Consider the following 26,071-nt stretch of genomic DNA (forward strand, 5'->3'; position numbering starts at 1 on the left):
TCTCAAAAGAGTCTGATGGAAAAATGGATTCTTCCTTAGGTAGAAAAGTGGTATGTTTTTCTCTTCTCGGCATCAGGCATACTTATGGGTTTGTTTATGCAGTCAGTTGTCCTGGCATAATGCAGCTAATTCTTTCCATTCTCTACCGGTTGTTCATGGCTGTTTCAGGCATGACTGTGTTCACCGAGGTTGTTCCTTAGTCTTCCCGAGCTAGCCTGCTTTTAAGTCAATGGTGGTTTCAGCAGTGGCTGCGATGGTGAATTGCATCTCGGGTTGGCAAGATTGAAAACCTTAGAAAAATTCTCCACCCCGGATGAGCAAAGCTTTCAGTTATTAGACTTTAAGATGAGGGAGAAACCCCACTGGAAGGAATTTTTAAAGGGTGGAAATTGTGGTGGGCTGACCCTCTCTTCTTGTCATTGGTAAAATGAGTTGGGCAAATTTTCCTCTCTCACCCCCACCCCCTGTGCTTCCAAAGCCTGTAAGACCTGTTTGACCAGGGAGTAACATGATAAAAACAAGCTGTGTTTATACCGCAGTGGTTACACCATCCACGTTGAACTAGCTCTATGGAGACTGTGCAGCATTCAGCCACAACAGTTGGCACAAAGAGCTACGGCTGGGATGTTCTGAACTCTCATTCCTATGGCTGGTAGCAAAATCCTTGCCCCACAGAAATGAAGCTGGTGGCTGGGTTCACATATTGGGTTAATTCAAGTTTTTCTTAAACATGTTTGTTGAAAAGACCCAGAGGTCTTATCCCAAACCGTAACAATTGAGTGGGCACATCATCTATATGCATGTCTGTTTGATACTTTGTAACCTTTAACTGGGCAAAACAGTGCATCGTAGGGCAGCAATTTTTGAACCAAGGTACCCCAAATGGGCTAACTTATGGAATGCATCCAAAACCTGGAACCCATGACTCCCATGGAATAGAAATTTGGCAAATTTTATGAAATATTTTATGACATAAAAATCATCATAAAATACTTTATAACATAATACAAAAAGTCATAAAACATTTCCTGTGGTCAACCCCTGATGTTTGACTGGGCTATACAGTTCAACCTTGGCTACTTTCAAGGCAGATACATCTCTGAATGTCTCCCTGAATTTTTAAGAACTTTCCCAGTACATTAGAAGCTCTGCTGTTGTTGAAGGCACTGAGGAATCTGGTAAGGAAATATCTCTGAAATGATGACCTAATTAATCACAGGTTGTCTAGTGTTAACTCAAAACCAAACTGTCCTGACTTGGTTTACATGAGAACTAAGCCCTGGCAAAAACCTGCTGGCAGCACTGGGAAAGAGTGTGTGTTGCTCTTGAAAGGGTGATGCCTGGCATGCATCCATGGGGATATGAATGAGAGGAGCAAATTAGGATGTACATTTCAGCTCCTTTTCCTGCTTGACCCCCTTCTCCCCCTGCCGCTCCCCAGTGCATGCATATGCCCATATCCTGGCTGCAGGATTGGCACGTGGCCTGTCAGGCAAGGCAAGGGCCTCTCTCAACAGTCTTGTGTCTTTTACTTTTTAAGATTGAAATGTTAAGGCACGGTGCTGCAGCTTTTGGCCCCAAGGAAAGTGGGATTCCTTAAACTTTCCCTTAAATTAGTGTTTCTCAACCTGGGCAACTTTAAGATGTGTGGACTTCAACTCCCAGAATTCCCCAGCCAGCATGGCTGGCTGGGGAATTCTGGGAGTTGAAGTCCACACATCTTAAAGTTGCCAAGTTTATAACAGCATTTAAGGCAGTGTTTTTCAATTAAATATCCCCAAGCTTCCCTTTTCTCCCTTGGTGGGAGAGCAGCATGATAGGACAGTTTTAATTAGATATATGACCTGTAGTGGAGAGCATTAAGCCACTGCCTTGCTGCCCTTTCCTCCCGCCCCCCCCCCCAAATGCAGCTGTGCTTTCAGTTTTTGGAAAGCCAAGAGAGGCTTGGATTCTTCCCTTCTTTTGCCTCAGTGGAACAGGAAGCCCCCGCCAGCTACCAGCAAGGCAAGTTGGTTACTCAGGCCAAATATGTCTGTCATGCCTAATTTCTGGCAGAAAAATAATTGCCTCAGGTTAACTAGGCAAATCCTTTTATTCTCTTTTTTTGTTGTTTGTGTGGATTTTTTGTTTGTTCTGTGTGTTGATATAAAAACATGCAAACTAAGGAAATAAGTTTTGTGTTTCTCTCTTTCAGCATTTCAGTTCTATATATGTCTGGCCGTAACAGGAAATAGCTCTTTGTTTGATCTTCTCTTTCTCTGTATTATTTTCTGGTAGTTTTTAATCTTCTTTCTTAAAATTTTCAATAAAATTATCTTTATAAAATATTCCCTTCTCACCCCCATGGGTGGTGTGTGTCTTCCTCAGCCTCGGGTCCCCCGCCAGAGACCTGGGAGTTTGAGGGTTCTGCGCAGGATCGCAGCTGTTCCTAGCACTGCATCTTCTGGACAGAGAGCTCCGATGATGCTCCTGGGGTCTGCTGGAGCCCCTCTCCCGGCTTGGGGGTCACAGCCCCAAGTGCCCCTACCACCACTGGGACCACTTTGGCCTTCCCTTTCCACATCCTGTCCCGTTCCTCTTTCGGGCCCTGGTACTTCTCCAGCTTCCCAGCCGCCTCCTCCCTGATGTTGCTGTCACTTGGCACCGCTACGTCTATCACCACCGCTGTCTTCTGGTCCTTGTCTGCGACCATGATGTGTTGATTGTGTAGCCAAATCTCCAGGATTACAGCGGCTGTAGTGTATACCGGTTCATTGGTTTGAGTTATGGCGGCAATAGGGATTGTCTACTGTTGCAGTAGCATTCCACCGGTTCCAGGTTCTCTTGTCTCACCCATGTATGGTTTGTTCCAGTAGCCCACTTATCACCAGAGTGTTACAGTTACTTCAGCTATATTTCTTTGCTGCTTTGGGGAACGAGTATTGCTGTGGGGCGGGGGGGGGAGTTAAGATACAGTTTCAGTCTGGCTATCAACCTTTCCTGTCTTGAACAAAATGTACTTTGCTCAGATCTCAGAGAGTTCAGCCACCCTGGTGTTTCCATAAAAAGCCACTTGTGCAGGCAACGTGTGTGCCAATCCTTCATCAGTACAGTGCTACTTGCAGAGGAGGAGGTAAACCTGAATCTGCCACTTTCTAGATCAGCGTTTCCCAATCTTGGCAACTTTAAGATGTGGGACTTCAACTCCCAGAATTCCCCAGCCAGCACGTGGAAGTCCACACATCTTAATATGCTGGCTGGAGAATTCTGGGAGTTGAAGTCCCACATCTTAAAGTTGCCAAGTTGGAAGCTAGAGAGAGAGAAATTTTCCAGGATTGGGAATATGACGGTACAGTACTTAAATTGGAACAGCAAAAAGAGTAGCCTGCAGGAAACTTGCTGGAAACCTTGTCTTAATTATCCAGATATCCTGTTTTTCACTTAGATATGGTAGTATGAATGGTTTTTAATTAGACCTAAAGCAATACTTCCCATCTGAAACTGCCAGTGCTGCACAGGCCTGAGTAAACATTTCACAGTCCTAGGAACTGGTGTTGCATTTCTGGGCCACAAGGTATCTGGAGTATTTCCGGATCTGGCTTCAAGCTGAATTTTGATTCTCATTTGGATTAATCTTAGGATATATGAACTGGGCATACTGGTTTTTACTCTTCTCATCAGATTAAGTAGGAGCCCGTAATCAGGTCAGCATGGCCAGATTTGTCATCTTGCCATTGTGTGTGTGTGTGTGTATTGCCATTGTGGTCTCCTGGGCACCTTATGGAAAGTCTTTTTCTTGGGATTCAGTCTGGTGGCTGAGAGGGCAGTTTGCATAAGCACTTAGCTACAGTGCATGTCAGGCATACAAAAGCTAGCATTTTAGATCAGAAGGCTGACAGGATTGGGTAAAATTTGCCAGAGCTGTGCAAATGCTTTGCTGTTTTGAACTGCAAATACAAATTAGCCGTATTTATTAAAACATTTTAAACCACCCAATTGCCAAAACCCTCCAGGTGGCTTAAAATAAAACTCCTTAAAATATACAGTTTGAATAAAAACATGCAATAAAATCAAAGGAAATGCAAAATGAAAACACCACACAAACCAGGCAGCAGCAGGGCAATCATTCGGAATCTCAAACAACATGAATTAAAATACGATTAAAAGGAAAAATAGAAAGGCCTTCCCCTGGCACCAAAATAACACTTAACGCCAGTGTATAGTTACACTAGATGACTCTGGGTCTCATCTAGCGAATTGCAGACAGTTGTGAAAAGTGCCACCATTTAGGTGTTGAATTTTGATCATCAGTTCAGCTTGAAGCAGATGTGAACGGAGGCGCCGGAGGCGCGTTCTTGCCCTAAATTAGACCCATTCTGACCCTTGGGGGCTCTCCAAGATCTTTTTCCTGGGAACGTTTTAAAGGGAGATGCTAGGATGCACCTGGCGAGGTATGGCTCCTCACCAGGTGGATGACAGTTCTGAAACTGTGGATGCCGGACAAGGGCAAACTAAGTCACTGCATCAGAGCAGTGGATGTTTTTGTCTGAATGGAAAGAGATTGGAATAGGCAACATGGTGCCCACTGCATGTTTTGGATGACAGTGGGCACATTCCTTACTAATGGCTCCATTGGTTGGGAATGATGAGAATTGGAGTCCTAAACAGCTGGGAAGTTTCTGTTTCCAGGCTAAATCTCTATCAAGAACTTTGGGAATACTTTGTGCATTCTTTCTGGGCAAAAAGAGAGGTGTTTTCCCCCTTCTTTGCCTTAGTTGCTTTCAGTCCTGTCACTGAAAGCCAGTTTGGACCAGTCTTACAGCACTTGTAAAAAAAAAAAAAAAAAAAGCACTTCTGCATTCTCCCCCCCCCTCCCAAATTGTCTCAAGAAAACTGAAATCAGCAGCTGCCCTCTCTGGAAATAACATGTCTATTGTCTAGGGCATGGCTTCAGATTTGGCACAATCTGAGCTTCAGAGATGTTTCTTTCAGTAGGTTATTTGAGGGCAAAGCAATATTTTAGACTTGCAAGCTTGATTATTTGTAACTCACCACTTTTTCCTGTGGGTAATGGGGGGTGGGGGGTGGGGAGAAAACTTGCAAGTCTTTTTGTATGTCCGATTCAAATTTTTTGCAGGCTCTCTGTGAATTTTGATAGCTCTTGCAAAACACTCTATCAGGCAGTGAATTGTTTCTGTAAGTGGAGCCAGCTGGACAATGAGTAGGGAGAACCTAGGAAAATGAATATTGTGTAGGAAATATCAGCAGGTAGAGCTTCTTAAGATACCATGAATCACTTTGAGGGAGATGGAAGCCAGCCAGGAACCCCTTCAGAGGGTCATATTGCATACCATCTCAGCTTTGGTGTAGTTGTGCAATATATCACCCCAGTTCGGGGTATAATGCTGGCTGGGGAATTCTGGGAGTTGAAGTCCACACATCTTCAAGTGGCCAAGGTTGAGAAACTCTGCTCTAGACAGTGTGAATGAGGCTGAATATTGTCGTTTTATTATTGCCCAGTAGTTTAAAAATAAATGGTTTCTGAGCTAGGGAAGATGCTGAGTTTTAGTGGGAAACTTAACATTCAGCCCTCATGAGCCATTTTCAAAGGCTGTGGCTTCTGTCCTTCTGCTCAGTGATTTCTTGACCCCTTTAGAAGAAACACTGGTTGGATCTTCTGCAGAGAGCAGATGGGCTGCTCTCTTCATTCTTCTGTCTTTATTTCTTCTACTCCATGTTTTGTTTCCCTTTTCCCTTCCTCTTGCCTTGGTTAAGTCTGCACTGGTAGGTACCTTGTGCATTTTTTCTGGAAAGGGAAGTCTTGTGGCAACCTAGAATTTTTCTAACCCTCCCAAAAGCTGCTGTTACCCTTGAATCGATGAAGGAGTATGTTTCATCAAACAAATGTGCCAAAATGTTGTCTTGGCTTTGAGAAGTGCTGAGTGCTGGCCAGTGTCTCAGAGAGCCCATGGGCAGTGAGGCATCAGATCTGGAGTTGTTTGCCAAAGTTCTACCGGCCCTCCAACTTGCTCCTGTGACTCAAGCTATAATTATGCACCATCAAGTTTTGGAGAAGTTAAAACAGCAATTTCCTCCCTTGGCATTTGTTCCAGGATGAGATTCTGTAGTTGAAGAGAAGCAAATTAAGAGCTCCATCTTAGAAGAAAAGATTAGAGATATGGTGTCCTCTAAATGGAATTCTCAACCTTACCTAGCACCTTTATCTTTTGCTGAGCATTTACTTCTCACCGACTTTCAACCATCTCAAGGCCTCTCCTGGAACCATGGTAATCTCTGGGCAGCTACTACGAGGCCATCCCTGCGTGGTTCCTTGGGATTTAGTCAACAAGGCACTCAGCTTCTAGACTGGCCTCATAAGGAAAGCTCTCATTAGTTGATTTGTGACTTCGCACCATGCATGAGCCTAACCATTGTGGCTCAGCATTACAGAAGAACCTGTTCATTACAGCTAATTCAACAAGCCAGGATTGAAAATATTTGCTTAGGGAAATGTGGAAACCTACATCAACTGACCAACTCCATTGCTCAGTAAAGTTCAAGACTAGTGTGTCTGAAAGGCTTCAGAGTGGAGAAGGTTGGTTTAGGACAATGCTGTGGAAGGGTTCTGCATCGCAGGGACAGTTCTGTTGCTTTCAGCTTGACTCTTTTCTCTGTGTGTCTTGCAGCTGCAGACTGTGGCACTAGAGGTGCCACCCCATTGCTTTCCGTGTCAGTTTTGGTCCTGATGGTTGGCTTCAAATCCATCTAAGCCCCAGCTGAATCCTGATATCAGGGTGTTCCTTATTGCCTGTTGCACAACGTGGCCATGGCTAAGATTACTGGCAAACAGGCAGTTCCTTCAGGTGCTGATGGCTTCTTGTCAATCTTCAAATCCTTGTTTTTATCCAGCTTTATCCCAACATCAGGGTAGGCAATAAACATTCCATTCCTTTCCCAAGGGGGTTGTGTTCCCAGGCTTGGGGTTAAGTTGGTTGTGGAGCTCTTAGGAGACTTTTTGTCGTGTAAAGTATGTTTCATCCAGGGGCCTATGTTATTGTTTCCCTCTCTCAATTATGTGAGCCACCAAGCATCATTTGGAAGTCAGGTGGCCTTCTAAATCCAAAGTAATAAAAGACACTGGGACTTACTTCACTTGCAGCCCGTCTGTTCAGGTTGCTCAGCGTAGAAATAGATTGGTTCTCCCCACTGCCACCTCCCTGCAACTGTTAAGGATTAGTTGTTCTTGGTGGCCCATATGGGGCTGCCTTGCTGTTTAGTAAATTGCCCTGGGGCAGGTTCTTCAGCATTCAGGGAACTGGAGAATTCAGCAGAAGGGACAGCTCCCAGATGTCCTAGCTTATTTGTTGACTTCATACATTAGATTTACATGTTGCCTCTCCTCCAAGAACTCAAGACAGCATCCATCATACTGAGCCACTGAGAGTCGGGCAGCATACAAGTTTAATAAATTATTATTATTACCCCTTCTCCCCGTTCTCCCCCCCACACCTTCACAGCAACCCACTTGAGTCTGCTTACAAATCACCTGCTGAGCCTCCTTGGCCAACAGTGGATCCGAAGCTGGGTCTCCCCGTCCTAGTCCAGCACCTTTCCAGCATGAATCCAGTTTGTCAGGAGAAGCAACACAGCTGTATTAATTTCATCGCCCAACAACCAAATTGGGTGCTGAGTGTTGCACCTTAAAATCCAGCTTCCGGTTCTTTTTAAACTTTTAGCACTGAGGAATTGGGGGGGGTGCAACCGAGCCTCCCTCTGACCTTTGGAGGGCCCCTGGGGCACATCTGCCAAGCTGTATGCAGCTCCACCGGGCATCTCTGGAAGTCCCATCAATCCAGAACGCCTGGAATCATTTGTGCGGCTGCCCAGTTTTTCACTGGCACTGGCTGGTTAAAGCCCATCCTTTGAATAGAGCGTAAATGACAGGGAAGCCATTGTGAGCCCCGTAGCGCTGCGTAATGAGCTCCCGGTGGCCTGCCTGTATCAGGACAAAAGGAAAGGCTTGTCATTAGAATGGTAACACCAGAAACAGTGGACAGCTACAGTGTGCTGTAGACTGAGCAATGAAAGCCCTTTGGGATGTTTATGCTCTCCTTGTGCTTTGTGAGAACAGGCCTTAACCAAAATTAACGTTCTAACGGGGTTAGTATGCATCTCCTTCACCCACAGTTGGGGAAATGGCTTCTCCTTGACGGAGTGGAACTGAAGCTAGGGGAATACTGGTCTCCTTCCTGCCCAGACCCCGTGCAAACGCAGCTTCCATCCCCAGAAGCAGATTTGGGATCAGCATGGGGTTGTCTGCTTGCAGCCTTGCCGAGATTAGCGTTTCTTGCACCTCAGCAGCAGGTGTAGGTGAGATTGGCCCCCACCCCAACCTTGTTGGCCTTCCGGAAGAGCCTGAAAACACAGCTTTGCCACCTGGCCTGGGGATTCGGTGGCGTTGGTGGAGAGCCTGCTAAGTGGTGGTGCTTTTAGGGAAATGAATGGTACTCTCCCCCCCACCCCCCGGTTAGGTTTCTATGGTTTTAATGATTTTTTTGTGGTTGTTTTTTTTTTAACTTTGTAAGCTGCCCAGAGTCACGGCAGTGAGATGGGCAGCTGTATAAATTTGATAGATAGATAGATAGATAGATAGATAGATAGATAGATAGATAGATAGATGATAGATAGATAGATGATAGATAGATAGATAGATAGATAGATAGATAGATAGATAGATAGATGATAGATAGATAGATGATAGATGATTGATGATTGATGATTGATGATTGATGATTGATGATTGATGATTGATGATTGATAGATGATAGATGATAGATAGTAGATAGAAGATAGATAGAAGATAGATAGATAGATAGATAGATGATAGATAGATGATAGATAGATGATAGATGATAGATAGATAGATAGATAGATAGATAGATAGATAGATAGATAGATAGATAGATAGATAGATAGATAGATCCATCCTCCCAGTTAAGGGAAGTGCGGTTAACAGCCAAGTCAGAATTTAGCTGTTCTCTGTTTCTCCCCAGGAACTATCCCCGGGTCTTCTCTAACAAACTCTTGCCCATGTTGTTCTCCGTTGCCCCATCCTTCCAGTGGTGCTAGGATCCGGACTGTGCTGTGTTCCGTGGGCACATTAGCTGTGGCAGTGTGGAGTACAGGCAGAGGGAGCAGAGCAAAGCCACAGGTCTTTGCACCAGGGGCATCTCATGCAAAGCCTTGATCTATTGGGCTCTAAGGTCAAAGGTGCGGAGTAAACATAACATGCTGGACAATTGATCGGCTTGAGCAGATCCATCCAATAGGTTTGCAGTTTAAGTATCCCCATTAATAGGCCAAGCAGAAATGCTAAGATGTGCAATGGCACTTGACAGGTGTAAGGGTTTTGGGCGGGGGAAATCATTTTTGTCAGCGTGATTCGGCCCAGCTTCTTGGTTTATTTCAGGATTGCAACTAGTCCATGTGAAGAGGAAGAAATCATTCCTGGAAACAAAAGATGGATTTTCCCCCCTCCTTTTGGAATATGCAGGGCCTGCAGTCCTGCAAGAGCTGTGGTGGTTTACTGACTTTGTGGACTTGTTTGCAGTCTCCTAAAGTTGCAGGACAGGCATCGCATGATCATGCGCTGGGCTCTCTCCGAGCCAAAATTTGTGCTTGAAAATAAATGCATTTTCTGACCCTCTCTTCTCCATCTCAGATTTTAGCCCGAGAACTCCTTGGGGCAGGAACCTGCCATCCTATTGTTTTGTAAGGTGCTGGTGCACATTTGTACAGTGATAAAGGAAACGTTATCATCAATAACCAGAAATGTTTCTTACAAGTTGCAAGTCTATGAAAAGTCAAGAGTTAGTTGTACCATCCAGCAAGATCTTTGCTCCATTTAAGAGTTGCTTTAAAAGTATCATTGGGTTTCTGTGATTATTTCAGGCTGACTGTAAGTATTTTAGTGAATTCAGTTCTTGGCTGATCCTGGACTGCTGGCATTACTTAATTAACAAATTGAGTATATTGTCTCCGCATCAGATGTTTCCTTGACTCCAATGCCTTCAGTATTGAGAGTAAACATGAAGTCACCATCCTAGGAGGACTCAATGAATTTGTAGTGAAATTCTATGGACCACAAGGAAGTATGTATACTCTTGAGATGCGTAAACATGTTGAAAGGAAACTTTTTCTTCGTAATTGGTCACTGGAGGGTAGAGGAAGGATTGGGAAAAAAAGAGATTATTGGGAAAGATGATAAATACCCATGTTCCCCATGCCTCTTAAGACACATGAAGCATTTTACACGAAGTTAAGCCTAGCCTCAAATCCCTCTAACTGAGTATTGTCTTCTCTGACTGCCAGGGACTGTCAAAAAACTTGAGCAGAGACATTCTGCAACCTTGGGAACCTTGTTTTACTGGAGATGCCCCAAATTAACCTGCAATCTCCATATAAAACACTTTTTTCTCATTAAGCTATGTCCTCCTCCCGCTTGCATTTTAAGAAGCTTTTGCAAAAAGCTTTTTTTACAAAAAATCAGTGCTATGGGAACACAGGTTTCCTCAGGAGCAATATTTTTCAAGTCTGTACAGCAGATTCTTGGCCAAAACCGGTGGTGGCCTGTTTAGGGTTGATCATTTAATAGCAGATTTCAAAACAGTAAAAGTCAGGAAGAAGAAAATAAATACATATTCATCAAGAATGCAATGCTTAGAAAATGAGAATAGTTCTTTTTAGAAATGAAAAGGTATCATAGCGGAAGAAGGATACCTCTTTTAAAGATTAGAGCCTCCAAAATTAATAATCTACAGCCGTCTTTCTAGGATTTCCGTGGCTATACTGACAAGGAATTTAGGGTGTTACAGTCTTAACATCCCCATATAATATTCCTCTCTTGCTGCTTTACATTTACAGTAGTTCTTAATCTTAAGATTTACAATTCACACTGACAATATTTAGTGTATTTAGAAGCAGGCAGCTGAAAGCTCTAAACAAGAAGTATACCGAGCAAGTAAAGGAAGCTCTTTCTTCACTAACCTGCTGGTTTGAATTGAGTGTTCTGTTTCGCCTTCATATCTGTCTTGTGCATCCAATTAAGTAGTGTGATCTTGGAAGCCTGAAGGGTATGTATGACTAACTTTTTTTTTTAATCTCCAATTGCAGCACCGTATGAAGGTGGCGTGTGGAAAGTTAGAGTGGACCTTCCTGACAAATACCCCTTCAAATCCCCGTCTATAGGTAAGAGAGTGAAAATCGTCATCTTTTGTTTTCCATCTAGGACAGACACCCAGAAGGCCGTCAAGATCTGGCTTTTTCCCCCAAGCACTGGGCTGGGATGGAAGTAAGCCCAGCAAATGTGGAGTTGATGGGATGTCGTGGTGCCATGGGGGGAAATATTATATGATTATTATTTTTTTTTTTGTGAGGGGTTTTGTGACTACAGGTAGTCCTCGACGTACGACCACAATTGGGCCTGGAACTTCCATTGCTAAATGAGGCAGTTGTTAAGTGAGTCACGCCTGATTTTACAACCGTTTTTGCCACAATCATTAAGCAAATCTTGTGGTGGTTAAGTGAATCCAGCTTCCCCCATTGACTTTGCGTGTCAGAACCCAGCTGGGAAGGTCGCAGATGGTGATCACGTGACCCCAGGATGCTACAACTGTCATAAATACATGCCAGTTGTCAAGTGCCTGAATTTTGATCATGTGACTGCAGGGATGCTGTGGTGGTCATAAGTGTGAGGACCGGTTATAAGTCACTTTGAACGGTCGCTAAACAAATTATTGTAAGTCAAAGACTACCTGTATTGTTTATTTTCTGTTTTATTGCCTGTTGTTGTGAGCCATCTGGGATGATTCTATATAAGATAGGTGCCCATATAAGGTTAATAAATAAATGTGTGAGGACTGGAAATTTGACAATTCCTAGTCAATATACAGGTTGCGGTTACATCACACCTGGGGCTGCTGGGTTCTGAAATGCTGTTTCAAAGTGACTAAACAGTCTAGCAATAAAGATCTTTTTTTTTTTAACTGCTGAAAAAAAGGGAGTCCTTTCTTGGGGTCTGGTTCTTCTCAAAGTATGGGGAAACAGTGGTAAGTTTCCAGGACAAAGAGTGGACGGGAAAGGAAATAGTCCAGATTTACCTTAACCAGCTATCTCCATCCTTGATCTGAATTATGCTTTTATCTTTTCTGGCCTCAGCCTTGTGCCTCCTGTCTAATCTGGGGTATGGGAGTGCTGTCTTTAATTTAAGCAGCCCATTCTAGGCCCTGTGCTGTTCAGCTTAATGTCTTGGATGAAGGGTTGGATAAATGATTATTAACGCTGTAGACTACACAAAAATAGGGCGAGTTGCCAATCCCTTAGAGAACCCCTCAAGATTCAGGAAGATCTTGACAAACCAGAATGATAGGCAGAAACCAGAGAGAAGAATTTCAACAGGGACAAATGAACAGTTCTGCATGTGGGAAGGGGAAACCAACGAACGGGAGAGAACATGAGGAAAAGATTTGGTGTCTTGGCGTATCAGAAGGCTGAACAGGAAGCAACAGTGTGATGCAGCTGCAAAAAAAGTGAATGCAGTGCTTGACTGTCCAAACAGTGATGCCATGAGAAGTTGTGCCTCTCTGTTGTGTATTAGTCAGACAACACCTAAAATATTGCACCCAAATCTCAACACTGCATTTTAGGAAAGGCATGGACAAACTGGAGCAAGTCCAGAGGAGAACAGCCAAAATGGTAAGGGGCCCAGAAGGATAAACTTACAAGGAACTGTTGGAGGAAATGGAGATGTTTAGCCTGGAGAAGACTGCAGGGAGACACGAGAGCTGTCTTCAAGTATTTGAAGGGCTGCCATGTAGAAGATGGGGCAGAATTCTTCAGAGAGGTTCCAGAAGATAAGGAGCAAAGGGTTTAAATTAGACTTCGTTTAGATATCAGGAAAGTTTTCCTAATGATAAGAGCTGTTAACAGTTGAAAAGACTGCCTCTGATGGTGGTGGACTCTCTTTCGCTGGAGATGCTTGGAGGTCCTATAGCAGTGGATCAAATTATCTTCAAGGTCCCTCCCAACCCTTACAGTATAGGATTCTGTGATTCATCCAGATTTCCCTAGGCCAATTTTTGTAATACTTATCTCTGTAGAGAATAAAACGCAGTGTCCGGCTGAGGCAGGAAGCCACGCAGCCCTCAACACCAGGGTCAAATGCTGACCATTGCAAGCAGATTTTCTGTAGTTAGGCTGCGACTCTGCAATGCGGAATATTTATCTTCTACATTTATATAATCTTTTCCCACAGTAACGGAGAGAAGAACGCTTGCCGGCAGTGAGGTGGGCAAGACACCCACCCTGCTTTTTCTAACTGGAATCTATTAAAGTGGATTGAGCAGAAACCTGCCTTTTCTTTGAGGGACAATGCTGCCAGTCCCCCTCCCCATCATCATCATCATATTTTTACCCTGCCTTTTTTTTTTTTTTAAATACCTGGTCAACTTAAGGTGGTGAACCTACTTAATACTCCTTCCTCCTCCCATTTTCCCCACAACAACAATCCTGTGAGGTAGATTGGGCTAAGAGAGAGGGACCGGCCCAAGGTCACCCAGCCAGCTTTCATCCCTAAGGCAGGACTAGAACTCACAGCCTCCTGGTTTCTAGCCAGCAGCTTCACCACTACACCAGACTGCCTCTCACCATCTCTGTTAGTGGAACGGTCATGCTGGTTGGGGGTGATTGGAGCCTATCTGGGGGCAACATTGCAGCAGGTCTCCCAATCATGATTCAGTTACTTGGGATCTATTCGTGCTGGGTTCTCTGCCTAGGTCTCTCCAGGATCAGGAGGAGTCTGGTAGCATCTTTTCCAACTAACTAATTGTATTAAGACTTAGTTAGAAAAAGTGCTACCAAATTCCACCTGGGTGTTTTTTGCCACCACAGACTAACATGGCTCTCCCCCTACACTGGTCTCCCAAAGTGCTGGAACAATACTCCAGTGTTGTTCTTTTGACATACAGGTAGTCCTCACTTAACAGCCATTTGTTTAGTGACGGTTCAGACTTACGACTGTGCTGAATGAAAAGACTGATTTATGACCGGCCTTCACACTTGACCATCACGGCATCCCATGATCACATGATCTCCATTTTCGACTATCCTGGCTGGCTTCTGGCATACAAAATCAATGGGGAACTGTGTGATTTGCTTAATGACCATGTGGTTCACTTAACGCCCACAGTGATTCGCTTAACAACCACTGCAAACATGGTCATACAATTGGGTTGGATTTGCTTAATGACCACTTCGCTCAGCAACCAAAATTTCTGTCCCAATTGTTGTTAAGTGAGGACTATCTTTACATAATTTTAAAATTGCAGAAAAGACTCATAATTTTAAAATTGCAGAAAAGACTCTTAAGGTAGACCGGTTACATACTGCTTATTTCAGAGGAGTTGTTTTTCTTGAAATAGCGGCTAAGGCTCTAAGCCTGGAGGAGAAAATGAAATATATCTTTGTATTTTGAAATGGGGAAGTCATCCCTTCTCAATGCTTTCCTGTTGAAGAGCAGGCTTATAGTTTGGCTTATAAGGATCCCACTATCTGAAACAGTGTTTTTCCTGCTGGCTGGGGAATTCTGGGAGTTGAAGTCCACACATCTAAAAGTTGCCAAGTTTGAAAAAAATCTAAAGGAATAGTTTTCTGCTTGAGGATGTGTGGGATTGTCACAGTTTTTAAGCTTGAGCGAGGCCAGGCTTTTGTGTCCCCAACAGACTAATCTGAGCCAGAGAATGTTGATTGTGTTACATTGCTTGATATAAATCTCTGAATAGCATCTCTTTCCAGCCTATTGGATTCTTGCACTTTCCTGATGTGCTTGATTAAGTGGGTAACCTTTTAGCCTTCCAGGATGTGTCCTCCAAAATTTGTCCAAATCTGCATTCTGAACCAACTCAGCTCCACTGAGGTTAGCCTATTAAAGGACTGGCCAATAACTGGGAAGCTTAAAGGCATTCTCCTGTTAATGAGTCAAATCAAAACCTAATCTGTACAGACATGAAATTCTCTACAGGCTGAATTATCTGCTTAAGAAGAGGCTTAAATGTGGCCTGTACATCCTCCCCTTAAAAGATTTGAACTGGAATCAGGACAGCTTGCTTGGTTTCCCAGATGCTCAACTGGGCTGGGGAATTCTGGGAGTTGAAGTCCATACATCTGAAAGCTGCTGAGGTTGAGAAACACTGCCTTACGGCATCTTGGGGCTGCTACACCCCGAGTCCCTCACTTACCAATCCCAACACATTTAGGGACTGCTAGGTTAGGAAAATACAGGCCGTGGAGTTCGTTTCCAACAAAAACAAAAGGGTTTTTTAACAGTAATCTATAAATTTATGGAAGAGACATCTTCCACTTTCAAATCATGGAAGACACGCTTGTACTAAAAAAGGCAGAGGCAGCTTTGACCATTGGGGTCAGGCATCAGAATGTTGGGTTCCTCCCTGCTCTGCATAGGAGTTTGTGGCTGGTCATTGCTGGAAATAGAATGTGGACCTTTCTTCTTCTTAGGAAGTTGTCCTGTCCAAAACTGGTGCTCCCAGTGCAGCGTCCGTTTTATAGATTCAGGATCTTGGATTGTCTCAGAAAGACGGGATGACTGTGCACACACGTCTTTCGTGGAGACTTGAAGTGTCCTTGGTGCACGGCCATTGTCAGGATGAATGAAGCTTTGTCTCTGGGGCTGAGAGTCCTGCATTTACATTCCAGGCTACGGAACAAAATTCTTGATCTTTCATTGTAAAAACAAGCATGCTGTCCTTCCCCAAGGACACTTTCCATATTATCGGTAGCGAGTAAATGTTGCCACCAAGTGACCAGATGAGGGAAGTTTTATTGGTGAATCATCAGCTAACTGATGCAGGGCAAGAAAAGAAATGTGGTGTTTGCCCCTCTTTTCAGAACAGCTTTGGCTGCATTATGTTTTTTGTTCGCACTTATTTTGATCTTTATTGCTTTGCTGGGTGCGTGTCCCTGATCTCACACAGAAAGCATTTGGCATGTGCTTTATACCACAGGCCGTAGCTCAGTGGGAAGGCATTTAGCATGCAGAATCAAGTTTTTGTGTCTGTATGGAGTGGACACTGATTCTACTGCTACTTAAGCTTTGGAGAGCAGCTGTTAAAATATGCTGGTAATTTAATTTAAGATTATTTTATTCAGGTGTAGCAGCTCCAGCCAGGGTATCTTAACATGATATGCAAGCGTTTGCTTCTGCTCCTTGCCCAGTATTCTGATTTCAAAATATTTGGTCATCTGTTGAGCTCCATAGCCTGGTCCCATCAGCATAACTGCATGGTTCAACCAACTGGAGTGTTACTTCCTTCACTGCTGGATATCTTGAATACTTGCTTTAAAAAGACTAAGATGGGCTTCCTTAGATGTGTTCAGTGAGTAATACTGGATTCTGATTTCTGAGCAGTTTCTCATTAACCAGGGAATTCACCTCTGGAAACTGCTGCCTATCCCTTTGGGGGGGAGTTGAGTAGCATAATTTTCCAGTTGCCTCCCTTTGACACCTCCTGTCGGAGACTGAAGTCCGTTTTATTCAAGCGGCATCTGGATTTTTTTTCTTGCTGTGCTTAAATTAAGGATGGACCCCAAAGGCCTCCTGGGGGGCATTTTTCTTGCCAAATAATAATGTCAAGGTTTCAAGGGCCAGTGGCTTTTTTCCCAATGCAAGATGCAGAAGCCTTGGATAGATTGACTCCATAAATAAGGAGGGTGGCTATTAAAGTTAAGGAAGCCACTTAGAGGATTCAGTTGGAGAGAATCTTTCCATCATTTAGCGCTCTCTCTCCTTTTGGCAAATGGTGAATGTTTCTTGGTGTGAGGAGTACCACCTACCGCTTCGTGTGTTCAGCACCTACCCCCATGAAAGTGGTACCCAGCTGCTAACAACTCCCGTGTTTCTCTCCTTGTAGGATTCATGAATAAAATTTTCCATCCCAACATTGATGAAGCGTAAGTGACTTAAGCTGTTTTTTACTGAAAGATGCATCTTATTTGGGGTGGGAATAAGGAGGCCTTTGACTGCAACATTTCACCAGCCTTTCCAGTCCTACCACGAGGCAAGCAGAAGCATGACCACAGAGGCTTAAAGGATGTTGGAGGACAGCAAGCACCAGTTTTCACACCTTTTCTCCTGAGGAGAAGCTGCCCTGGGTTTAAGATGGTCTTCAAATGTCCAGTCTCGTGTGGAATACCTTCTCAATCTGCTTGGTTGATGGGTGGCTGTCACTAGGCTGGGGGCTGGCAGGGCCAAGCCTGGCTTTGGATAAACCTTGCTAATCTAGGTAGGTAGTGGAAATGGCTTGGCTTTGAATGGGAGTTCTTTTTAAAATGCTAACCAGGAGCACAGCTGTCACTGTATATTAATTTACCTTGAGTTGATTTAAAGACAGTCCCCAATGCCTGCTGTTTCCCTCACTTTCTCCGACATTAAGGGGAATTTGGCACTGAGCAGAACCATAGCAACTGCCACCTCTGGCATTGTCTTCATTGCCAAAAACCTTACTGAAAACTAAATAGTTGAAAGTCATAAGTAAGCTGGGTGGTAGACAGCTTCCTGAGGACTAGAAGCTGTGGTGGGAAACAGTTCCTTTCTGGTAGGTTGGGTGTCTAAATAGCCATTTCCAGATAGCAGCTCTTTAGGCAGACTGTTCATCAAATGCCCTCCAAATTCCGAACGTGCCTGCATCTGGAATTCAGGAATGGGTGTGTACATTTTTGTTCAGCTCCTCCAAGCTGCCATTGATTTGGTGGTCTCCAGCACAGGAACCTCTCCCAAGCTGCACCATGCTTTATTTCAGCAGCCTAATTTGGAACTGGGAGGCTGGTTTGCTTCTGCTTGAAAATCTGTACTGGCTTCTTATAGATCCCCCCAAGATCAACCCATAGGCCTGGAACTCTCTCTTGCCTCCTGCTGTTGCAGGAGGGTGGACGTGCCCAATGCTGTTGGCTTGAAGGCACCACCAGGCTTTCCTGGTGTGTCAAGAGTGTACGCAAAGATGCGTGAAACTGGGGAGAGGAGTTGAGAAGCAAAAGTGGGACCTTAAGCAGCTAAAGGGCTGAAGTCATCTATGTTGCCCCCGAAACGTCAAATGGTGCAAAGGAATGGCCCAAATCTTTGGTCTCACAAACTGAGAGCAGGGTGTATGGTGCAAAATGTTGCCACTTGAATGGCTTAGAGCGGTGTTGCTCAACCTTGGCAACTTCAAGCTGTGTGGACTTCAACTCCCAGAATTCCCAGCCAGCCATGAATTCTGGGAGTTAAAGTCCACACAGCTTGAAGTTGCCAAGGTTGAGAAACACTGGCTTAGAGCACCTTGAGTGAGTGTTTGCAGCTCACAACAGTTCCTGGGGGGGCTTTCAGGTTCAGTAGAAATCTTTTGCAGAACTGTCTTGCGGTCCACGTTCATCCCCTGGGTTACGCTGTTGGCGAGGTAGGATCTAAACTGGGGACTGGCTAGCTCCTCTTCTTCGCTTCTGTGCTGTATTGGCAGGGTTGAGTTGTAACTGAATCCACCACTTCTCCTCTTTCTTTATTCCAGGTCAGGAACTGTATGTCTAGATGTAATTAATCAGACTTGGACAGCTCTCTATGGTGAGTTTAAAAACAAGACGTTGGGGTGGTTTGTAAAATGTAGTGGGGGGGCGCATCCATCCCTTGTGTGTCCACAGGGAGCGGATTGAAAAGGTCAAGATGTCCTTGATCAAAAACCCAGCTTTTTTCATGTGGGGCACAGTGCACATTTTTATTTATTGGTTAAGCAAATGTATAAGGCTGCCCAACTCTCACACGGTGACTCCAGGCAGACACATAAAAAGGGGGCAGGGCTTCATGGCGTGACTGTGGCCGCCATGTTCATTTCAAAGGAAAAATCCACCGTTGTAGCTGTGGCTACAATTTTTGCATGATACTTATTGAAGCCATGGGGGACTTGAATCCTATGGGTGAAATGGGTTAGGGCTTCCCTGGAAGCCAGCGTGTAAAACTCTGCACCACTAAAAAGATTGTGGTGGGGGAAGAGAGACAGATCTTTCTCCCCAAATGGGTTACCGTAATACGAGTGCTGTTAAAAGCTTTTCCTTCCATGTTAGGAAATGTTGCCCACCTTCCTGTTCCTGTTTTTGCCTTCATTGTCAGCCCTGTGTGATGGACCTCCCATTCATTTTTGCACAACTCCTTGGACGAGGGGTAATTTGGGCATATCCTGGGAGTAATGGAGCAATTTCTAATTGCTTGTTTGGGAATTGAGGATCAGATTGTGACTGCCACTGTTGAGATACTTACATAAAACAACAGAGTCTGTTTTTGTTCTTTTGTGGGTGGCATGACATTATTTGAGACCAGGAAAGGGGTAATTGGGTCATACAGTTGAAAAACCACCATCCTAGAACATCTGGGACTCAATACGGGGAGGTGGGAAAAGAGATGTAAAGCTAATCAGATACGAATGGAAGACTCTTTTGACCACCTGGTTCAGACACAGCATGTCATTTTTCAGATCTTTTGTGTTGATCCTTTCAGATCTTACCAATATATTTGAGTCGTTCCTGCCCCAGTTGCTGGCCTATCCCAACCCCATAGACCCCCTTAATGGTGACGCAGCAGCCATGTACCTTCACCGACCAGAAGAATACAAACAGAAAATTAAAGGTAAGGGCTCGGGTGGAAGGCGGAAGGAAGAGGGCTGTGCTATGGGGTCTTGTCTAAGAAAGGAAAAACATGTACCCAACTGTCCTATTCATTCTAGGGCAAAGGTGGAGTTCCTCCCAGGGTGAACATTCTGGAAATCTTGCAGCCCAGTCAGGTTAAACCTCCTTGCCTGAGCCATGAATTGTGGCTAAAGGGTTGGCCCCAAGATGGACCAGCTGACAGTCCCAGGGTGGGATTTCTGAAGCGTGCGATCCATTTTACATCTTCCTTCTATCTCCCATCCCTTTCCCACAGGGGGAATTGCTTTTGGGGATGAGCGAGGCATAACCTGAAACTGGTGAAATCCGCATTGGAGGGAGGGGGCTTGAAATTATGCCATTTGTGGGCAGAAAGATGGGCTTTCTCCTGCCCATCTCCTAAGCCTCTTTCTCTGGCCCCAACAGCAGTTGAGGTATCACTCTTTAAAAAGGAAAGGTGGGAGGAAGCAATGGAGGCACCCTGTGTGCAGAAGAGCAGATAGCTTGCTTTCCATCCCCTGGGGGGACCACTAGACCTTTCTCCTTGGCCTGGGGACATCAGAGCTTTGGAAGCCCAGCTGGTGGTGCTGCAGAAGATGGTGAACTACAATTCGCAGCTGCACCAGCCAGCATGGGCAATAGCGAGGGATGCTGGGAATTGTAGTTCACCATCTTCTCAAGGGCTCCATTTCAGAAGTGCATGGAAGTCTCGCTTTCATAGCACACCAAGGTTGTTTAAACTCTTTTTTTAAAATTGCATCTTATCCTTGAATTGAACTTTTGTTTGACTGGTGGATTTAAAATGGTTGCGAGGTGTAGAGCTTTGAAATAACTGTGCCCCGCCTGATGTTTGAGAAGGCCAGGCAGGGCAGCTGTGTGCAGGTATCTGCCCTCCGTGCCTCTCTCTGAGAACTTCTCTGCACATTAAGGAGCCTGCTGGATTATGTCACACGGAGAGAAGTTTGCATTTCTGAATGCTCCATCATATCAGGCAAGAAGTTGCAAATGAGCTCAGTGAGAAATGCCATTGGCAAACACGCTAAACAAATCCTAGGGGGTCTCTCTCCCTTCTGCTGATGTTTCTTCTCTTGTTGCTGCTCACTTACTCTTAACCTGCATTTGACAATAGAAATTTTCCCTTTTTAATATCTTCTTTATCGGAATTCTCCCTTCTGTCTCTTGCCTTAAGCATACACAGGTAGTCCTTGCTTAATGACCAGAGTTGGGACCAGAATTTTGGTTGCTAAGTGAAGCGGTCATTAAGCAGATCTGACCCAATTTTGCAACCTTTTTTGTGGCAGTCGTTAAGTGAACCAAATCACGCAGTTTCCCATTGATTTTGCATGCCAGAAGCGTCCGGGAAGCTAGAAAATGGCAATCATGTGACCGTGGGATGCCGCAGTGGTCATAAATGTGAATTGGTTGCCAAGCGCTGAAATTGTGATCACATGACCGTGGGGACACTGTGATGGTTATAAGTGCGAAGACCGGTTGTAAGTCGGTTTTTCCAGCACTGTCATAAGTCCAAACCGTCACTAAACAAATGGTTATTAAACAAGGACTACCTGTAAGCTGAAGTTAAGGCCCAAAACTCTTCTGTCTTAGGTAATAATACGTTAAGGTTATCCATCTGGAAGCAATTCAGAACTATTCTTCATATCCCTGCCTACACTTTGAAATGATAGCTCCAGTATTTTATTGCCACCTTGAGTTTTAGAGCAGGCCCCATTGGTCCCCTTGTCCTTCCCGGCCCACCTTCAGAAAGAGGCCATTTTGCACAAAACTATTCCACTGGACTCTCTGTTTTATTGCCCTGGAAGACATGAAGGTCTGGATGCTCCATTGTACTCTGCAAATAGGGCAAAGTTGAACTGATTTGGATAAATGTCAGTGTAATAAGTGTCCAACCATGGCAAGGTTGGACCCGGAAAGGCAGTGGGCGTGTCTTTGTACAATGTGTATGTCAAAATGCTGCGCCTGGACCTTGGAATGTTTGAATTGACCGTTGCTTCTTTTTTTTCCCCTCTTGCTCCTTACCCCCTACCCTTTCTCCCCCCCCCCCCGGTCATTCAGAATACATTCAGAAATATGCAACAGAGGAAGCACTAAAAGAGCAGGAAGAAGGGACCGGAGACAGCTCTTCCGAGAGCTCCATGTCTGACTTTTCAGAGGACGAGGCCCAGGATATGGAATTGTAGTAGAAGCAGCGTCCTGCTTTTCGGAAAGACTGACTTCCTAACCATGCGCTGAGAAGCAGACTGTAATATTCATATTTAAACAAAGCAATTTTTTATTACTAAACAAGGTTTTTATGAATAATAGCATTGAGATATATATACATATATATATATCACCCTTTAGATCTTGATTTTTTTTTCTTTCGGTCATTTCTCAGAGCCCAAAATGCATTGCAGTGCATTTCCGACATTCCACTTGGTAGCAATATGAACCTGGGTGCGTGCTTGCATCCATTCATAATTCCATTTCAGCCGAGTCAACCCTAAGCTGCTGCTTTGCTCGGGAGAGAGTGGATATTCCCATTTTGTTTTTTTCCTGGTTTTTCTTTTTCTTTTTAGTTAAGTGTTCCAAAGACAGCAGACGCCCTTGGATGCAAACATGGAACAGCACTTTCAGAATGTAAAGGAGAAATATTTGGGGGGTGGGGGGATAAATGATGGAAAGATGAGGCAGTGAAGTCAACGGTGCTCCTTCATTTCAACTTGGCTGCTTACACGTTTGGATGGAGTTAACCTTTTTTTTCCTTTAAAAAAAAATCCACCAACTGAATGCATGGAGCTCTTGAAGTGTCAGATTTTTACAAAGCAGCTGTGATTCCAAGTATGCTTTTTTTATGGACTTCCTGTCTGCTTACACTGGTGATGGTAGTGATGGTGGTGATGGTATCTAGTTTGCTTGGGGAAACTTTTGAAAGCCAGCATCTCAACAGTAGTCACCTCGTTCCTCCGGATTCTCAGTCTGTCTCCCTTCTCCTTTTAAGGGACAGGAAGCAAGCAAGCCCTGCCCAAGGGTGGGGTATCTAACTCGGAGTACATTGAACCCGGTCCATTCTGGTCCCCTTGTCCAAACCACCAGCAGTAGTAATTCTACACACACAAACACACCCCTTCTTGCTCTCTTGATGTTTCTGCAAACGCTGTCAAGGTGAACTTCAGTAAGAGCTTTCTGACCAGGTGGATTTGGCCAAGTGCTCCGAGCCTGTGAAAGGTGGCATTGGCACTTTTCATCCCTGGTCATAATTCCCTCCTTACCCCCCACCCTGTGCCAATGCTTGCTGTCAGTTCCAGTTTCAGTTTGCTGTGCTTGGGTGAGCAGGCCAGACAATCTGAGAAATCCCACCACGATGGGCTGGAAGGGCACTCTTCTTAAAGAATGGGGGAAATGGCTAATGAAGGTGGTGTCTGAGATACTCCAAATGAGAATTCCTTCCTTCCTTTGCTAATTGAATGCATAAGGAACCTCAGACCAGAAATGCCTACCTGGGATGTTGATGATGCTTGAATATGGATAATAGCAGGAGTGTTGGTAAGATGGAGCTGCACCCTGGATGTTGCTTCCTCTGCATTTCTAGATATTTTGGGACAGGATGTTGAGGGGAGGGCTGGGGGGGGCTTGGTGCATCTTCTAGGATCAGCATACAGAACTTGGGTGACTCGAGCAGTTGAATGTCAAGAGAAGCTTGGTAAATTGTATTATTTTCCCCCGTTGCTTAAATGCCACTGGAGTTTGGAGTCGGGGAGTTTGTGTGTGTTTGGGGGGGTGAGGGTAACAAAAGAGTACAATCTTAAACCGTGATCAATTTGCTTTCTTCCCTTTTGGAAAGATCTGTAAAGTAGAACTTAACTTTGGCATGATTATTTTCCTTTAATAAAGCAAAAGCTTACCAAGTATTCGAACTACAGGCATAAAGCAAAAAAAAAAAATTAATAGTAATAATCTTTTCCTTTTCGCAAACATTGAAAAAGTGGTGAAATCGGGCTGTGGTTAGTAGCTGTGAACTGACTGTGCGACAGGAGATGGCATTCCGTCACTCTGGGTCTTGATAGAAGACATGGAGGGGCTGTTCCTACAGCAGGACCCTCTAGATTACCTGTCCCTAACCTGGTGCCCTCCCGCAACTGCCATCCCAGCACAGCCACGGGTGGGTGGGAGGGCACATGATGGGGATGGTCTGCCTTAAATGTGCTGCTAATTGGTCTACCTGTGAAATGACCTCTAGGTGCTGTTTGGCCTAGACTTGAGTGCCAAGCTATCTATCATGATAGGAGTACCAATTTAAACAAAATAAATGGTTCCCTTCTTCTGCTCCCCAGGATTGTATATATAAATGCTAGTGTTCTAATTCCCTTTATGCAGGTAATCTTTTTTTTAAAAAAAAAATTAATAAAGTCTGAATCCTGATATTTTTTGAGATTTTGACAACACTGCACTTGTAAATTAAGACTCCTTTTTTTCCCCCTAAGCAAAGCCACAATTCTGGTTTTAATTAAGGAGAGAAAACAAAAGATTTCCAACAAAGAGGTGACCCATGTTTACACAAAGTTCCCCCCAAACATGACCCTGGCTCCTGCTTTCCCTTCTAAGTCTCTGGTTCGCAAAGGCCCTTTTTGGCATCTGTCACTGCATCTTATCCCTTGAATGTTCATGGCTCAGATGAAGATTTAAGGTGATCCCTCTTCTTTCTGTCAGCTAGAATTGGTTCTTGAACATAAGCATCACACACACAGCCTTACACACACACTTGCAAACAGTTCTGACATTCATTGATGTAGTATTGACTTAACCTAGTGATCATGGCTGGCCAAATGTTTGTGATTTCATGGGATCAAGCTTGAAAGAAACAGTTTGTGAGGAACCACCTCAGAAGCATTTAGCTAAATGGAGCGATTTTCAGCTCTGTCTCCTTCACATTGCTGATCTTGGAACAGGTTGCTCTCTGTTCCTTTTCCCTCCCCAACCACTTTCCTTTCTTCCTCTGGCTTGTTAAGATCTTTGCTCGCTGTTTGATGAACAGTCTTCAGTTGATTATGCCATCATCATAACTGCCAACCGCTGGTGGTGCTGATGTCTCTTTTCAGACTGCCTGTTGAGATGACAATCCAATCTTCAGATTTAATTGTTGCTGAGCAAATCCCTCTGAGTGCTGTGCCATCTGCCTGGGAAACTTCCCACATCCTTTTTGATTTGCAATCCAGTCCTGTCTTCAGGACGTTTTCAAAGTTTTCCTTGAAGCACACATTTCCTCCATCTTTTCTCTTACCGCCTCCCCGATTCATCTGTTGAACAGACTCTTAAGCAGCTCTTGCTGTATTTTAAGTTACAAAATTAAAATGTAGATGGAAGTGAAGCTGCAGGGCCACACATCACACTGACCAGATGACCCTGGTCTTGTCCCCTTAATTCAAGTTGGTAGCACGTGGAGATTTTTATTTTTTTGGTTTGAGCAGAGATGGGTCAACAAAGATGTAAAATCAAGAGTTCTGGGACAGCTTCTGTAAACTCTTGTTTCCTGGTTGGTGTCTTCTTTCCTTTGGGAGCAGGGAGGAGACTTGAAAGATGGAAAATATTTCAGCTTTTGGACCATGCTGGTGTTCTGCAGCTAGATTTGGAACGAGTAGCGAAGGGTAGAGTTAACATGGGGATGGTCATAGCAATGTGCACTGTCCCAGGTTGGGATCTAGGACATTGATTTCTCTAGCGCTGTGTTGTTCTGGCACTTGAAGCAGGGGTGGATGCAACATGAGAAATGGCCAGGTTTTTTTGTTTTCGTTTAATTTCCCAGAGTGTATTTGGTACATTGTGTGAATACTTGAAGAGGTCAAACAGGATGTCCAGCCCTTCCATGGGCGTCTGAGCTGCCCCAGCTCCCCCTCTTTGCATTGCAATGATGTCGTGGGGGGGCCAGACCCTGTGGCGAATGCCTCTTCTAAGGATTATAACCTCTCAGAATAGTTGTGTATAATAAAAGAAACTGTAAACTTTTTAAAAAATAAAATATGTATATACCTTGGCCCCTTGACTGGTAATTACTGTAAGAGGAATCAAATCCTAAGCTCTTTTCTTTTAAGGGCACTTTGGAGGAGTGACAGTCTGGAATAGGCTCTCCTGCCATGCACATACCAGCGCATGGGCACCAAATTCTGCAGTGGCTCCCACGGCGGTTGGGGTGTGGGTGTGTTTTCCCTTTCGGTGGCTATTGCTCAGCAGCTGGCTTCATGCATTGCACTAAACGGGCATGAGGCATCTTTTCTGCAGCCAAATACGTGACTTGTAAATTTTTATTATTCCAGGCAAGCCAGGCCAGCAAGAGACAAGGTGACTTTAATGTTAAAGAGGC

General features: G+C 44.4%; 1 protein-coding gene across 1 annotated transcript in view; it reads left to right on the plus strand.

The window, feature by feature from the left end:
- The window catches only part of UBE2H (ubiquitin conjugating enzyme E2 H), a 49,311-nt gene extending 23,567 nt beyond the window's left edge, over window positions 1–25,744 (plus strand). Inside the window, exons 2-7 of the mRNA XM_063309192.1 lie at window positions 10,054–10,130; window positions 11,152–11,226; window positions 16,962–17,001; window positions 18,591–18,643; window positions 19,571–19,699; window positions 21,790–25,744. Of these exons, the coding sequence (XP_063165262.1) occupies window positions 10,054–10,130; window positions 11,152–11,226; window positions 16,962–17,001; window positions 18,591–18,643; window positions 19,571–19,699; window positions 21,790–21,914 (499 nt within the window). The 3' untranslated portion in view covers window positions 21,915–25,744. The remainder of the gene's footprint in view (window positions 1–10,053; window positions 10,131–11,151; window positions 11,227–16,961; window positions 17,002–18,590; window positions 18,644–19,570; window positions 19,700–21,789) is intronic.
- The last annotated feature ends 327 nt before the right edge of the window (window positions 25,745–26,071 follow it).

This window comes from Candoia aspera, chromosome 7 (assembly GCF_035149785.1).
Source record: "Candoia aspera isolate rCanAsp1 chromosome 7, rCanAsp1.hap2, whole genome shotgun sequence".
Lineage (NCBI taxonomy): Eukaryota > Metazoa > Chordata > Lepidosauria > Squamata > Boidae > Candoia > Candoia aspera.